Below are 16220 nucleotides of genomic sequence, written 5' to 3'. Positions count from 1 at the left end.
TGAGAGGGCTGGGGTGCAATAGGTGAAGAACCAGGTTTTCAGGGCTGAAGATGCATTAGAAGCTAGCTGTTCCGCGACTGGTACAAAAGACCAGTTCAGCCCTTAGTGTCATTTCTGTCCTTGACTTAACCTAGTTATCGTATCCTAAATAGGGGTGAAGTCTGTTAGTGTGGCACAGGGGATTTGTGTTGTGTTCCTGGCTTTTAACTCGTCGTCACCACTGGGTGATTTTAGGCAAGATGTTCCACCTTCCTCCTCCAGTCTGTTTTTAAAGTCCTGAATCACGAACAGAAAGCATATACTTAATAGTACAGAAAACTGGAAGAGTCTGATCATCCACGCAGGGAGTGTTTCCACACTTCAAAATTAATTGGAGCACTTGTATGTTTAAAATCAAGCAGGAGCAGAGATCTCACCAGCGGCATATTGTGACCATCATCCACTTGTCATAATGATCTCTCCCTTTTCAGAACTTGATAGCCAGTTAATCCATATAGGACACAGTTGCCCAGCTAAGAAGAAGAATAAACATTCACTTCACAAAGGTGTAAATGTAAATGAAAGCCTACATGTTCTATTGATCTTCAGTATGTATTTTTTTTGAAAGAGACTTGGTTTTCTAACAAAGATTCCTAAACCTTTTTTCTACTACATACATTCTGTGAGTTCTGTTAGAGAACTTGCTGCTTTACTACTGCAACTATTTTTTGTTGGTTTATAGTTCTTACAGTATAGAGACTAGTGACTCACAGGTCCCTCCTCTTTAGTGGGTGAGAGGGAACATAGCTACTAAATTCCGGTATGTGCCACAAGTGACTTTTCTCATTGGGTTTAACTGTGTGAGCTGATGGCAGGGGCCCACTCCCAAGTGCTGTTTGCTGTTCTTTTCTTGCTGGCTCCTACCAAATGGCAAGTCTTTTCTAATACCAAAAACTGGTTTCCCTTTGCACTGCTGTCCTGTGATCTGGTAGGTGGTGCACAGGGCAAAAGTCTCTGTGATAGCAGCCTGGTTCATGGTGCTTTGCTAAAGGTTGCTAAAGGTCTCCTGAAGCATGGTAGATGATGCCAAGGTACACAGCGCTAGTGACTCGTGAAGCTGTGTTAAGTTGTGAAACTTGTAATGTTTTGAGTTAAAGGCTTGGTATTAAGATGGTGGTTGTAAACTTTGGGGCCTCAGGCAGTAAAGCAAGACTTACAGCTTTTCTGTTAGTATTTTTCTTTTACTTTCTTCTTGCTATTTTAATTTTTCAGAAATTGAAGGGCTAGGTATTGGTGAACTCTCCCCTTTTTACCACTCAACTTTACGTCAGCAGTAGAGACTGTAATTTGCAGTTGGTCAGAAAGGCAAGATGTAAGCCATCTATTTGGCTCATGATCTTGTTTTGCTACTTTTATTCATTATCCAGCACTTCATTCTTTACATACTTTGTGTGCTCAAGAGCAGCTGTGTTCTCTCATGTGTGTGAGGTGGGTTAAAGGCTTTACCTTCAACCCAAAAGACAGCTTCATAGTGAGGCAGGCGTGCCAGGGGCAGCTTGCATTTGTCAGGCACACTAATCAGATTTATTAGATCAGAAAGACTGAGAGCTTGTAAAATGGCAAAACTTACTAATAGCTCAGGAGTACCTGTTGCATGAGTAAGATACATTTATTTGACCTCTTCCTCCCTTTTAGTGATATAAATAAGGCTAGTACATCTCTATTTCTAAAGGCACCAATACTCACGTCCTACGCAGTGCACTCTGCTCCTCTCTGACAGTAGAGGGAGAAAGCAAACTTCATGAGTCATATGTTGATGACACTGACTACCTTTTTCAAGTATTAGGCACAACCGGAGGGCTGATAACAAACTGTTGAAAGCCAGATAAAAAGATGGCTGATTGTTTTATCTGCTTTAAATTGAAGCCAACAATTTGATAGTATATATGTTTCTGTTTTTCATTTCTGTTTGTAGCATGCTTCTTTTAAATTACCTGGGCAAAACTGGCAGAGACACTCCTTTAATGGCAGCTGCAATTTTCTCTGCGGGTTGGAATGTTTTTGAATCTGTAGAATCTCTGGAGAAGCCACTAAACTGGCTTCTTTTCAACTATTACTTGACTACTTGTCTACAATCCTCCATCAGCAGGTGAGTTGCATTGTGAACTGTTTAGCAAGGTGGAAGGATGTTAGCGTGAGATCTACAGCAGGTATAATAATAGTGGCAAAATGAATGCTATAACAGCACTTTCCATAGCTGTGCTGTGTGCATTCTTCTGTAAGTTTGGAAATCTAAAGGATCTTTGCAGGAGGGACTAAATTTCCTCAAGGAACTTGGCACGAGACCAGCAGACTTCTGTATTTATGGATGAAATGGATAGATTTTTAGACTATTTTAGACATGCACATACTGGCTTTGAGTACATATGTATCTACAGTAATTCTTTTAAGTTGGCATTGATTGCAAAAGCGTGGAAAGGACTAGCTCATCCTTCGCTTTATAAAATTAGGATATATTTTGTATTGCCAAATATTTAGTTCTCTTATCTTTGGAATCTTTCTCGTGGCTTATGGAGATTTTTTACTATGTTGCTGGATGTGCCTGCATATGAATGAACAATTCTTCTGCTCTTGGATTTCAGAAAGATTTTAATATGATAAAAAACTAAAACCCAAGTGTGTTATCATTAGGGAATTGTTTTTATAAATATATCTGTAAAGCAGAGGAGTTTTACATCTGTTTCTGTCACAAAAACCAAGCTCCTCAATTTTTCTTTTTAGGCATCGACAAATGTTGGAGAAATTATTTGATATGGATCTCGTGATGAAGGTATGTGAAAATGTTACTTCTGCTTTAGCTGGATGCTGTTTTCCAAATGCTGACATAGTTCCCTATTTGAATTCTGTACTTCAGGCTAGAACTGTTAGAGAATTTGATAAGCAGTTCACTTCAGTCATGTTTGGCTACCGTACAATTGACGATTACTATGAAGATGCTAGCCCATGTCGCAAGCTGAAGTCAGTAGGAATTCCAGTGTTATGTCTGAACTCTGTGGATGATGTTTTCTCACCAGGTCATGGTAAGTTTAGGCTTTTTAAAATATGTATTTCTGTATATGTGATCATTAAGACAAACTAGGTCTGAGAATGAGCCTGTGTGTAGAGGTGTGTTTAAATGTTATTTGTACATGGGATTGAAAACCTCCAGAGATGGATCAGTCTTGCAATTTAATTACAGTGTAAGATACATGTAAAAGACACAGACATATATAAACCAGCTGATAATGGAGAGACCTGATTTCTGCAGAATGCAGAAACACATGGGGTGGCAATCCTTAGTAGGCTCTTTACAGTCAAAAGAAATAAATATGCACATTTAGGGTGCGAGTTATCTCAATGTAAGAATGATACCAGACATACTGCCCTCTCTCAGAAGCACCCACTTCTATTCGCCAAGTACAGAAAGACCCTATGATGAGGAACTGTGCTTCAGAGATCTTGACTGCAGACATGCAGAGCTCAATTAAAGTGAAAAGTATTTTTTTAGTTGCCATTCTTCAGTGCAGTCCCTAAAAGGAATGTCTGGGAGTTGCTGATGTTTCATGTGACTTTAAATCCTCAGCTGCTGATGTCAGTGCCACCTCCAGTGCCCGAAAATTAAATGTAAGAAAATATGTAAGTTAGCATGTAGGCCAAAATCTAGGGTAAGGGAAGCAATATAGACAGGGTGAGCTCCTAGAAGGATGCACACTGAAATTAGTAAGACTCTAACTAGAAGATGAAACAGGAGTATCAACTAATAATAGATAGGCTGAAAGCTCTGTTTTCTCCCTGTTTTCTGCCAAACACATCATTATGAACATCTTGCTTTTCCTCTGAAGATCAAAACTCTGTTGCTTAAAAAGATATGCTTTTTCCTATGGTCTGTGTATTAGTTATGGTATTTGAGTAACAAAAGCTAATGTAGAGGAAAACCACTGTGATGAGCAGCTGGTTGAGGGGACAGCCTTCAGCAGTGTACACCTGACACATTTAAAGATGAAGTTTATACACTCGATTTATTTCAGGGGAGTTTTCTTCTGCCACCACAAGTGAAGTGAGATTCTTACAGGAGTCATGAAACCAGACTGAGCAGGCAAACAGATTAGAACAACAAACAGAAAAATGAAGGGATTGGAAGAGACTCTGTATGTGTGCGTACTGTTTATCTGTGCAGAGATGTACAACACATGCAGAAACATGCACAGACATTATGGTTTGAAGACCTGTTGGAGACAAATGTGACATAAAGAAGAAAGGGACCACTGCAATTTAGTGCAGTAGGAGTCTGATTTCTTCTCCTCTTGAATGAAAACTATCCATGTTATGCATGAACAATATGAAGCAGCGACAGCCACTTAATATGAGGGCGAAAATGGTGACTCCGAATTAGCCAAAATACCTATCCTTTACATTGGCTAAAACAAAGGCTTAAAATAAAATAAGATCTGGGCAAACGCAGCAACATTCTTCCAGAATACTGCACCTACCTTTAACAATTTGCTGTTCAGGGACTTTCTGGGAGAGAATTAGTCTCTTTGTATTTACTAGCCTCTGTGGCTGTTTGGTTATTTCCTTGTAATTGGCCAGTTGCTTTTTCTCTTATGAGCATGTAATGTGCTGGAAATGAGAATGGATGGGGTTGTGACCCTAAAGTCTGTGTCCAAATATAAAATCTGGCTATGCGTCATGACAAAGGGATTGTTTCTACCCAGTAAGACGGTATTCTCCCACACTAGAGATTCTCAAAATACACTTTTATGGGTGCTATGACCCTGGGGATGGCTTTGCCTGTAGTACTGCAAGGTGGGTCATCTGCTGTGTCATACTTCTGCCATTAAGTATCTTAGAGAGGGAACAATGGCTTCACCTCTGGGTTTAGCTCTAGCTCACTTTGTGGTTTCTGTTCTAAAGTGCAGTAGTAACTGTGGCAGGAGTAAGCTAGCTAGTTAGCAAAAGTAACAACAGCAGTGAACCAGGCAGTGTGCCTCTGACCCCTGAGGATTTGTTAACCTTTTCCAGCATATTATCACAGGGACTGGGACCTGTATTAGCTAGACTAAAGCTAATGCAGATACTCAATTCCCTTATCTCTTCATTTTAGAATATAACCTCCAGCTCTCAAGAGCCAGTCATTGATTCACACCCCATGAAATCCAATCTGAACACAAGAAAACACTTATTTTTTTAACTGTGAGAGTTAAAACATGGGCAAAGAGAGGCTGTGGGGTCTCTGTCTCCATAAATGGATCAAAACCTGATTGGGTGGAGTCCTGGGCAACCTGCTATAGGTAACCCTGCTTCAGCAGGGGGGTTGGACTAGATGATCTCAAGAGGTCTCTTACAGCCTCAACAATTCTGTGATTGTGTAGATCAGCTAGCGACAAGTACCCCCCTAGAGTACATTTGTAGCAGATCTCCCTTGAAGCTGCTTTTTAAAAGAAGCACAGCAATTGGTCAGCAGTGGATTATAGGGATGGTCTTTGTGAATGCTTTTGGCTCTAAACTATTGTCCATGTGGTGACAAGTTTACCTTCGAAAGGGCCACCAGGACAATATTGATTTACAGTTAATAGCATGATTCTTACATGTATCTGTCCTTGGCTCCTTTTGTTTGTGCTGTGCACCCTCAATGTGAAGCGTTGCACTGGCAGGAGTCACGGGGCAGCTTGGTTAGCAGCTTAGAAATGATGGCTGGTGCTATCAGTTACTGGAGTTTATTCGTCTTGACACTTTCGCAGGCTGTTTTATGTTAGCACATATAAGGGGCTGGTGTTAGACTGGGAAGTGACTTTGTTCTGGTAACTGGCTTGTTTTTTCTGAGTTGAAAGCGTGTGGACACATGTAAGCCTGTGGCAACCAGGGGCAGTTTTCACTCATAACTGTGTAATGGATTCAAAGCCACAACATTTCTTCTCCTCCAGGCTGCAGCCTTTATTGACTTTGGGGATTGGTTATTTCATGTCTCATCTGTCCCAGTAATACCTACCAGCTTTTAAGCTACCTTCCACCTCTGTTGTAGATAGCTGTAGCTTCCAACAGCTGTGAAACAGGCCTAGAAAACCCATTAAGGAGAAAACTGCCAGGATTCCTTTGTGTTTAAATATACTTTATCAAGCCAGCCATATCTATCTTCCTGTAACAGAGTTTGGGGGATACAACCCCAAGTCTGTTTTGACACTATACAATATGGACCTATAGAGAGACTTCCCTTAAAAAGTGCAGATGCTGTCTCTGTTGCCTTTTGCTACCTGATCATTTCTCCTCGTGTGACTTTCTGGTACAGTTTTTACTTCCCAGCAATTACTGTTTAATATATTGTGAAAATGTGCCCTTTGATCTCAATCCAGTATTAGGAAGAAACAATTCATCCGCAGTCCTTCCTTAATGTTGCTGTTTAAAGTTCATAGCGCTTGGCAGCAGATGCATCTGTAGTAGGTTAATTCTGGGATGCAGTCCCCGTACTGCATAATACTAACTAATGAAAACAAATGCTTTCTTCATTGCATGGCACTTCTCTTGCCTAACTAATTTAAATGAGCCATTGCTTCAGGAAAGATGTAATATAACCTTTTAGTTTGTGTGAAAAAGAAATCAAGAAGATGGAATGACAGCATTCATTATCAGCCTCACATTTAACTTTTCATCTGAAGTGGCATTTTCCTCCTCAAAGACTTTAAGCAGTGTATTAGGCATCCAACTTAAATCGCGCTATACTAATGCTTAGCTAATTGCCACTGGTGAGTGTTGTGCCCAGGCTAAAAGCCTGCCCTAGAAGCCAGGTAACATGTTGGCTCCCTCCTGATCCACTGTGCCAAGTAAGTGCATGTCTCAAGCTCAGCTTCATAGTTTTTATCGAACTCTTTAAACCTTTTCTGTCCCTCTGAATCCAGACTTAGAGTAATTGCTCTTGGGTGTTATTTTGCATCCTATTTGTAAACAGCACAGTTAAGTTGGCTGGAGCGGCCAAATGGCCAAGGAATGGCCAGGCTGAAAACAATTAGGGTGAGAGTTTAAGAACAGGGAGAAATCAATCAAACAACAGAACAGAAGGTCTGAAACCAGTGACTTATTTAAGCTGATGCTGCTTTACATGTATGCTTTTCTATTCCTTTTTAAAAAAATGCTTTTTGCAAAAAATGTACAACAGGTTGGTTTTTGAACAAAGTGGATGCCCCATCCCTGGCAGTGTTCAAGGCCAGGTTGGATGGGGTTTTGAGCAACCTGGTCTAGTGGAAGGTGTCCCTGCCCATGGCAGCAGGGCTGAAACTAGGTGGTCTTTAAACCATTCTCTGATTCTGTAATTCCATGACATAATTTGGCACATACATATTTACATTGTGATTCTGTGATCACAAATAACAAGGTGGTGCCTGCTGGATCAAACTGCAGTACACATTTTGGTCAATAGACATATGTACAAAATTACATGATAAAAATGAGCAGTAGTATCTTTTGGCATGCCATCCTACATCCTAGGGTGCATTACATCCACTGCTCCGTTTCATAGAATCATAGAATCATAGAATAGTTAGGGTTGGAAAGAACCTCAAGATCATCCAGTTCCAACACCCCTGCCATGGGCAGGGACACCTCACACTAAACCATCCCACCCAAGGCTTCATCCAACCAGGCCTTGAACACTGCCAGGGATGGAGCACTCACAACCTCCCTGGGCAACCCATTCCAGTGCCTCACCACCCTAACAGGAAAGAATTTCCTCCTTATATCCAATCTAAACTTCCCCTGTTTAAGTTTTAACCCGTTACCCCTTGTCCTGTCACTACAGTCCCTGATGAAGAGTCCTTCCCCAGCATCCCTATAGGCCCCCTTCAGGTACTGGAAGGCTGCTATGAGGTCTCCACGCAGCCTTCTCTTCTCCAGGCTGAACAGCCCCAACTTTCTCAGCCTGTCTTCATGCAGGAGGTGCTCCAGTCCCCTGAGCATCCTCATGGCCCTCCTCTGGACTTGTTCCAGCAGTTCCGTGTCCTTTTTATGCTGAGGACACCAGAACTGCACACAATACTCCAGGTGAGGTCTCACAAGAGCAGAGTAGAGGGGCAGGATCACCTCCTTCGACCTGCTGGTCACGCTCCTTTTGATGCAGCCCAGGATACGGTTGGCTTTCTGGGCTGCGAGCACACACTGAAGCTGGCTCATGTTCATTTTCTCATTGACCAACACCCCCAAGTCCTTCTCCGCAGGGCTGCTCTGAATCTCTTCTCTGCCCAGCGTGTAGCTGTGCCTGGGATTGTTCCGACCCAGGTGTAGGACCTTGCACTGGTCATGGTTAAACTACATCAGCCCACCTCACAAGTGTGTCGAGGTCCCTCTGGATGGCATTTTACACTGCAGAGTTTGCTCTCTTGCATTGTAGGTTTATTTGTGGATGGTTAGCAGCCCCTACAACAGCCTTGAGAAAAGTACTGCACAACTACCAAGCAGTATTTGCATTTTAGCACTGGAGAGCAGCACAACGCACTCAGTTCTCTCCTGAGAAGCTGCAGAGCAAGAAACACTGCTGGGGATGAATCATACAACTGTATCAAGACAGACTGTGCAAGGGCAGGCTCTCCTGTTCACCACAGGGGAGGTGAGAGCAGAGAGGTGACAACAGGTCAAACTTGGCACCTATGAAAAATCCTCACTGCGGATGGAAGCAGATGACTGCATATTCAGCACAGTGCTGCAGCTTGTGTGATGAGAGCAATGATCTCTGGCAGAATTCTGCTGTAAACACGTGTTAATTACAACAGGGAGAACTTCAGGACAGGGAAGATGATGTTCATACAGACCTGTGCGTGGCTTACACCTTACCTGGCGCAGAAATAACCAGCATCCTAGTGCTGGTAGGCTTCTAGGAGAGAGCTGCTGTAGCTGTTTAGAGGCAGGCAGCCCACTGCACCCACTGCAGTATTGCCCATGAGTTTCATAGAATCACAGAATAGTTAGGGTTGGAAAGGACCTCAAGATCATCTAGTTCCAACCCCCCTGCCATGGACAGGGACACCTCACACTAAACCATCCCTGGCTTTCTGGGCTGCAAGTGCACACTGCCGGCTCATGTTCATTTTCTCATTTGGGAATGAATAATTTACTACCAGCAAACTGATTTAGGAGGTATCATTATGCTGGGAACCTCTGAAAGCAGAGGGCGCAGTAAGCACTGCCTGTAAGGGCTTCCCCACCTGGGTTGGCACAGCAGAGGAGAATGGTTCTCTCCCTTCCATCCCCCAGCAAAGCACTTTCTTACAGTAAAGGATACTTCTCTCTATGCTTTGATACTAGCCTGACAAAAGTGAATGAGCATCACGTTTTTGCATAATCTCAGCTACTGAAGAGGTGTGTTTGGGCCAGTACGCAGCTGATCCAGAATCCATTAGAACTGATGGAGTTGTCATGTTATCTCTGTTTCTTGGAGAACAAGTCTGTCTCTCCTCACACATTCCTCCCCATTCCCTTGCATATAGGCCTATTCATTAGTCCCCTCAGTGACTAGCAAGACAGATGTGATTCATTGCCTGAAGCAGGAATGGGAGACTCAGGTTTGAGTCTGATCCCCACTTCCCTATCAGGGTTCTGTTTAACATGGCCCACATGCTAGTAGAGGGAAGAGGAGCAGACGGCTTGGTAGAGATAAGTAGGCAAATTCCCATGCAGCCGGCAGAAGCTGACATGAATCATAGTCACTGTCTTTGTACATGGCAGTGTACATCTACAGCATCTAAGGGAGCCAGAGCAGAGATTGCTGGGCAGATTAACTCAGGCAAAACTCCAGAAAAAAGCATTTGCTGAGTTTGGAGTCTGAAAATGATGCATCTGTTAAATTGCAAGAAATAACACATTGGTTTTTGCATCTCTCATTTTCACTGTGTTTTGTTCCCCAGTCCAGGCTGACAAGCTGTAAGCTTTTATTTCATTGACTTTTCTTTTTAGTCTTGCCTCAGTATTGCCTTAAAAGGCCTGGATAATGCATATAGCATTTTCAGTTTTCCAGCTAACAAAGGAAAAGTCAAGGACTTCTTGGAGAGACAGTGAGAAGCACAGTTTCTTCAACCCGGTAAAGAATCAGAATCACTTACTAAATGCTGGAACATATGAACTACTTACATGCATGCAACTGTGAAAGGAGAGAAATTGTGGAAGAAATTAGTATCACCACATAGCAAAGAAGTACACATACTCTACCTGACCATCTCCCCTGCTCTCTGGAGCTCAGTCTGTGCCCTGTTAGGGGCACAGCCAAGTACCTTATGGGCAGGAAACCTTGTAACACGTTATAAAAAGCCACTTAACCTGCTGCCTTGGTTTAGCATCCCTGCTGAGGCTCTGGAGCAGAAAAGAACGCGTTGTTCCAGGCACTGTAATGACTTCTGAGGTGCAGACTGCTCCCCTGACCCTGATCTATTCCAAGTTGCACATCTGTTCACCACAGTCATTGCATTCAAGATCTCCTGTGACTTAACTCTGACTGAGAGTCCTTCTTCAGTTAAGGAATGGGTGTCGTGCTCTTATGCTAGTGGCTGAAAACAGGCAGATAGGCATCTGAAGCACACAGCAACAGCTCTGCCAGAATCCAAATCAAAGTAAGGAACTCACCTATAAGGAAAGTAGTGATGTAGAGGGATGATGGATATTTGAAATAGCAAATGTATAAGGGGGCAAAGGAGAGCAGAATTCTAGAAATAGGAGTGTGTGGGGGGGGATGCATCTGAGGGAAGTTCAGTCAGAAAGGGATGTGGACAACTGACACCTCCTACATCCCCCTGCCCCCCCCCCCCCAAAAAAAAACCAAAACAAACCCAACAAAATAATCTGATTAAAAATTGTTCTTCAAAATATATTTAAAATAACTGAGGCAGCAGTAGCAATCTGGGAATAACTCACTGCTCTGTGTTGTAGTGCCAAGGCATTTTTACTTCAGCAGGGTATGAGGAAAAATCAGATTTATTTTCTTGGGGAATCATAACCTTTTTTACACAACCCAGTGAAATTCCTGCTACTCCCTTCTGTCTGGACAAAGCATCTTTTGCTGTTGTTTTTTCTCTCAGTCCTGAATAATCAAAAAATCTGTACGGCTTTTATTTTTTTCTCTTCTATGTAGTTACTATTTGAAAACTGGAACTTTGAAAGGGATTCTTTGCTGAAACATATGGAGATTTCTGCTCATTCAGGGGTATATTTTTAATACTTAAAACTCCAGAGGCATTTGCCTAAATAGTTTTTACATCAAGAGTGCAAACACCACAGCCCGATAAAGCTGCACTGTTGTGCCAGCCAGTTAATGGGATAATAGGGTAATCCCATCACACTGAAATGCCATTTGTATTTCAAACATCATAAAGAAATAAGAAAATACATGCCATAATATTTTATTATGTATGTCATATTAAATATGTATAAATATAAATTCTTGTAATTAAATATTATGGCATTCTAATAGTATATTCACCTTTTATTATTCTGACATATGAAAGTCATATCCTTTCCCTGTCATCAGTCTCTCCTTGCTGACCTTTATTTTCTGTCACAAAGGGAATTGCCCAGGAGATGGCATTGAATCAGCTGAAAACTAACCCAGCAAGAGAAAAATCCTTGTAGGTTCTGGTCTAATAATCCAAACCCTAATTTAAATCATTTTCTAGCTGTCACTATTCAGTAGAGAACCAGTAACCTTTCCGTGCAGCTCTCTGTGCAGTTGTTTGCCTTTCCTCCATTTCTGCTTAGCTTGCATATTAGATTATGAACTACTGAGGGCAAGAACCGCCTTCCCACTGTGTTTGCATAGTGTGGCCTAAATGTGCAGGTATAAAAGTCTGGTAAATCAGATAGAATGATGATAACCCAGGATATCTTTAATATCAGATGACAGGATATGTTGCAGACAAAAAATGAGATTCACAATTAGGTTTCCAGTTTCTCAGTTTTCCCAGAGCTGAATGTTGAAACACAGGTTGAAGGCTACAGGCTTCATTGTCCTTTCACTTACATTATTTGTACCAAATCATGAATGTGCATTAACATGAGTGCTGTTCTATCAGTGAGGCTGAAAGAAAGTTGAAGCTGGAAGGGTTACAGCAGCCAGAAAAATCATACAGAGAAGGTGAGTTAATGGCAAAGGCTTTTAATGCAGATATGGTTCAATGTCCTGCAGTACGTTTAAGCATATGTTAGTGTGCATATTTAGTCATAGATATTGCAAGAAATGTTTAATAGAAATTATTCAGTGTTATTATTCTGGCACTTCTTAGAAGGATAAGGACTTAAAATTTTCTTTCTCCCTTCTTTTAGCTATACCGGTAGAAACTGCCAAACAAAATGCAAACGTTGCTTTGGTTCTGACTTCCTGTGGAGGCCATATCGGTTTTCTGGAAGGAATATGGCCAAGGAAGTGCACTTACATGGACAGAGTCTTCAAGCAGTTTGTGCAAGCTATGTTCGAGCATGGAAATAAAATCTTTAGCATGTAGATTTGGACCACTATTCTAGCTCAGTGGCACATTCTGACAAGGGCAGTTAAGCTTAATGCACAAATTTTAACTCCTGTAAGCCAGCAAATGGATGAAGTCCATTACTACGTGCAAAACTATTTTTGCCTAAGATTTTGTAGCAAGAGACTAAATATTATGTTGTCACTTTTATATTTATTTTTAATATGCCTTACTAAGAATGATCTTAAATGAAACAGCATTCCACATGCATCAGGTTGCACTTAACCAAAACCATCAAGTAGGCAGATTATAATTCCTATGGATTTTAATTTAAACCAGTACATATTTAGGAGACTTAATTTAGATGGCTTTTAATATTGGAATGGCAACACTCAAAATAGCATATATTATCCTGTCACGCATAGTACAAGTTGGCCTGTTCCTTAGGGCACTAATGGTGAAAATCTTAAAATAGGAAAACAAAAGGAGGAGGGAAAACAAAGCAGCACTGATTCTTCAAATAAGTCAAAATTTCAGCATGTTATTCCATAGGATTAGACTGATAACCTGCTTTTGCTCTTCTGCCCCGAAAGTATTCAGATTTAGGGCTAGCTATTGTTTTTTAAACTGTGTCAATATCATACTCATCTTACATGATTATTTTTAAACAGCTAATTTATAGTGTTTACATATAACCAAAAGATTCCTTTCAAACAGTACTGTAATAACTTCTGTAATTAAAAGACATCTTCTTGCATTTCTAAGTTCAGGTAAAGCTTGTGTTGTCATATACGTAATACATACCTCATAACTGGTAAGCTGTGATTCCATCTTTTATGTTTATAATACCCTGCAATAACATTTCAGTTTTAAAGAAGAAACATTAGAAAAATCAAGAAATTATGAGATAATCCACTTTAAAAAGAAAAAAGAGAGCAATCCAAACCCTTTGTCTCTGCTGTTGTTTCATGCAACCTCTAAGAATGTAACAGACTGCTTAAAGAAAACTAGAGGTGGGATGGGGGTCAGAGCCCCATCTCTCTGGTTTGTTCATCTGGTAATTTGTCAGCACTTCACCAATAGGCTGTCAAATCATTGAAGCCTCTGCAAAGTGATTTCTGCCCTAGAGGCTTATGAGTTTGTGAGGCTGACCGGGGTGTCACTGAGCTCCTCAGCATTGAAACAGAGTGAGAGCCAGTGTGGACCTTGGAGCAGAAGGGACACTTGGACAGAATGTATTCCAAAGTGGATGGGAAGTCCAAATTTAGGGCATACTCAAATCACAAAAAAGGCTTTTAAGCAGCTTTTCTGGAGCTCCCACTTCATGCCCATCACTGATCTGGGCCCAGCCACACAAGTCAGTAAAGATGCCTTTGCATTTTTATCTTTTGAGTGGGGTCAGCATGGTTAGAAAACGTGGATATAAAAGCCAGTCGGGTCTTTTGTCTCAAGCAGTATGTGAACAGCCCTTTTTTGCCAGGCATGTCTCCTAGTAACAGCCAGGGAAGAACAAAAATACTTTTTGTCTTTAGAAAAAGAAACTGGGACATGCTACATGAAAGCTGGTTTTGTAAGGTGGGAGGTTACATTAAAAAAATCAGAAAGTGCTTTCAAGTTTTGACTTTTCAGACAGGCACTGGCCCTTGCCCAAGTAACAAAGTCTAACTTCTTTTTTCTCTAATAAGGAAAATGAGACAAGAGACTTGTAAAAGCAAAATGGCATTTTGTGCATGTTACTGCAGTACATGAAATCAGCATATTAGTAGGGTGCCTTATTTATTCCTACATTCATTTCCAGTTTTTGTGTTCATACAGAAACAATGAGCAATAAACAATGTGTTGAGCATTATATTTGTTAAATGTTTGAGTACAGTACTGTTCAAAACTCAGCATCATGTATTAATAAAAATAAAACCACTTACGCACATCTTGCTGTTTAAATAAAATTAATATCATTAATGGCAGAAGTTCTCTTTGCACTCTCTTATTGCATTTAGGTCTAATCGCACCCACAAATCCCCGTAAGACATTTCTCTTTAAAGCAACATCTAGCAAACATCTGTAAAGTTGGGGTGGTTTTTTGCACAAATGTGGAGTGTTTTTTATTACACTCCATTAGGGAAAACACATTGTTCAAAGCACAGCGTGCAAAGTAACAACAAGCAAATTTTACTATGGATATGCTTAAGCTTTCCCTGTCAGATTTTCTGGAACATAGAATTCAGACACTTGCCTCAGTTCCTGTGGGGGGACATACGCTAGCAAGAAGTGCCATAAACATTTTTGCTGTGTGGTATCTTTATACCTTCTACACAGAGTTGCACCAGTAAGCCACAATCGAGAATGTGCCCTCTGTTTAAAATAGAGTGTGAATTCACAGGGTCTTGATTTGGCTTTTCATGGGATCTAGGTACCCAGGCGGCAAGAGGGATATGAAATGTTGCATGTGGGAGAAAATTGTTAGTTAGCAATATACTCATTATTGGAAAGATGGAGTGCAATGAAAATGAAAATCCAACTCACACAGGTTGCAAACACCTTCCTAAAGAAAACCCTCTTCCCAGTGCAGAATCAGTAGTTAAATTTTGAGGGGGCCTCTAGAGCATCCCCCTGCTCTACAGAGGACATACGACATATATGCTCCAGAACATCCACCTCTTCTCAATTTGCTCTTGGAGTCAATGCAAGGTACTGTTCTTTTTATCTGTGAAGCCTTCAGTCACCCAAGAGCCACCTGTGACCTTAGCTGTCTTAGTACTGGATCATAAAGACCTTAAACAGTAATTTATAATGTCCACTCTTGGCAAACAGACTTTAGAAAAACTGAAAATTTCAAATAGAAAAATCTGGTTCTATGAATGCAGAGAAACTAACCCATGGTATACATTTCACATTGAACAGAAGAAGGATTTAATGCTCTTTCTAGAAACCAAGACATACAACAGTACAGTTTACCAGACTTAGCAGAATGGGCTGTGGAGGACAGTCTACAATTCTGCAGGAGCTGGCGTCAAGGTAATGTCAATAAAGTGATGATGACTCCAGGCAGGTCAACATGGTCCTGTCAATATGGCACAGAGTGTCACGCTTCAGACATCAATGTGCTCATTGTTGCAGAGTGCCATCACTCTGAGGCCTAGACTGACCAATACAGAGATCAGAAAAGGGCCCCATTTTCAAGAATTACTCCCCAGTAATTTAGGTTTAGGAAGCTGCTCCTTACCTCCTCCCTGCTGCAAGCTGCCATGTCCAACTGAGATCTAGTAGTCAACTGCTTCACCCCTTCAAGTCAACAGAATGGAGCAGCTTGCTTATCTCAGCAGTTCCCAAATGTTTCAGACAACAGCCCCCTCCCGTTTTACTGTAATTGCTTGGACCCCTGTGCACCACTCACATACATACATATCCACTGTCTGGCCCGGCCCCAAATCTCTGCAAACTAACTGCCGGCCTTCCCTCTAGCTGTAGTGATCTGCAGTGCTTTCTATCCCTCCTCCTCTCACACCCCCCCAAAAAATCTCACATTCAAACACACAAGCAGACTGGACAAGTCCCAGCTCAGGTTTTTCCTGCCTCCCTGGAAAAACACCAAATCAAACCCCAAAACCCCTGCTTTCTTAGCTAGATCCTTTATAAAGCTCTTTAGCTCCAGTCACAGCACCCTCTAATCCCCGCTGTCCCATGTGCCACCTACACAGGAATTTCTGCCTCTTTCTGCCTCTTTCACTTGAAGCTCCTATAGCTGCCTGGCTCTCACCAGTGACTCAGACC

General features: G+C 41.5%; 1 protein-coding gene and 1 long non-coding RNA gene across 4 annotated transcripts in view; one reads left to right on the top strand and one right to left on the bottom strand.

The window, feature by feature from the left end:
* ABHD3 (abhydrolase domain containing 3, phospholipase) overlaps positions 1–14416 on the top strand; it is a 27363-nt gene extending 12947 nt beyond the window's left edge. For 2 of the 3 annotated variants that reach the window (XM_065668105.1, XM_065668104.1), the window contains exons 6-9: positions 1955–2128; positions 2761–2809; positions 2894–3059; positions 12310–14416. In XM_065668105.1, the coding sequence (XP_065524177.1) occupies positions 1955–2128; positions 2761–2809; positions 2894–3059; positions 12310–12488 (568 nt within the window). In that variant the 3' untranslated portion in view covers positions 12489–14416. The remainder of the gene's footprint in view (positions 1–1954; positions 2129–2760; positions 2810–2893; positions 3060–12309) is intronic. The other variant, XM_065668106.1, reaches the window with a different exon arrangement.
* LOC136008602 (uncharacterized) lies at positions 13749–16220 on the bottom strand. Its single transcript, XR_010610157.1, has 3 exons — positions 16144–16220; positions 15673–15731; positions 13749–15510 (listed from the first exon to the last, which is right to left on the bottom strand). It is a non-coding gene; the product is annotated as an uncharacterized LOC136008602 (long non-coding RNA).

The sequence above is a fragment of the Lathamus discolor genome, chromosome 2, assembly GCF_037157495.1.
Source record: "Lathamus discolor isolate bLatDis1 chromosome 2, bLatDis1.hap1, whole genome shotgun sequence".
In the NCBI taxonomy this organism is placed as follows: Eukaryota; Metazoa; Chordata; class Aves; order Psittaciformes; family Psittacidae; genus Lathamus; species Lathamus discolor.
This window is presented reverse-complemented; position numbering and strand designations above follow the sequence as displayed.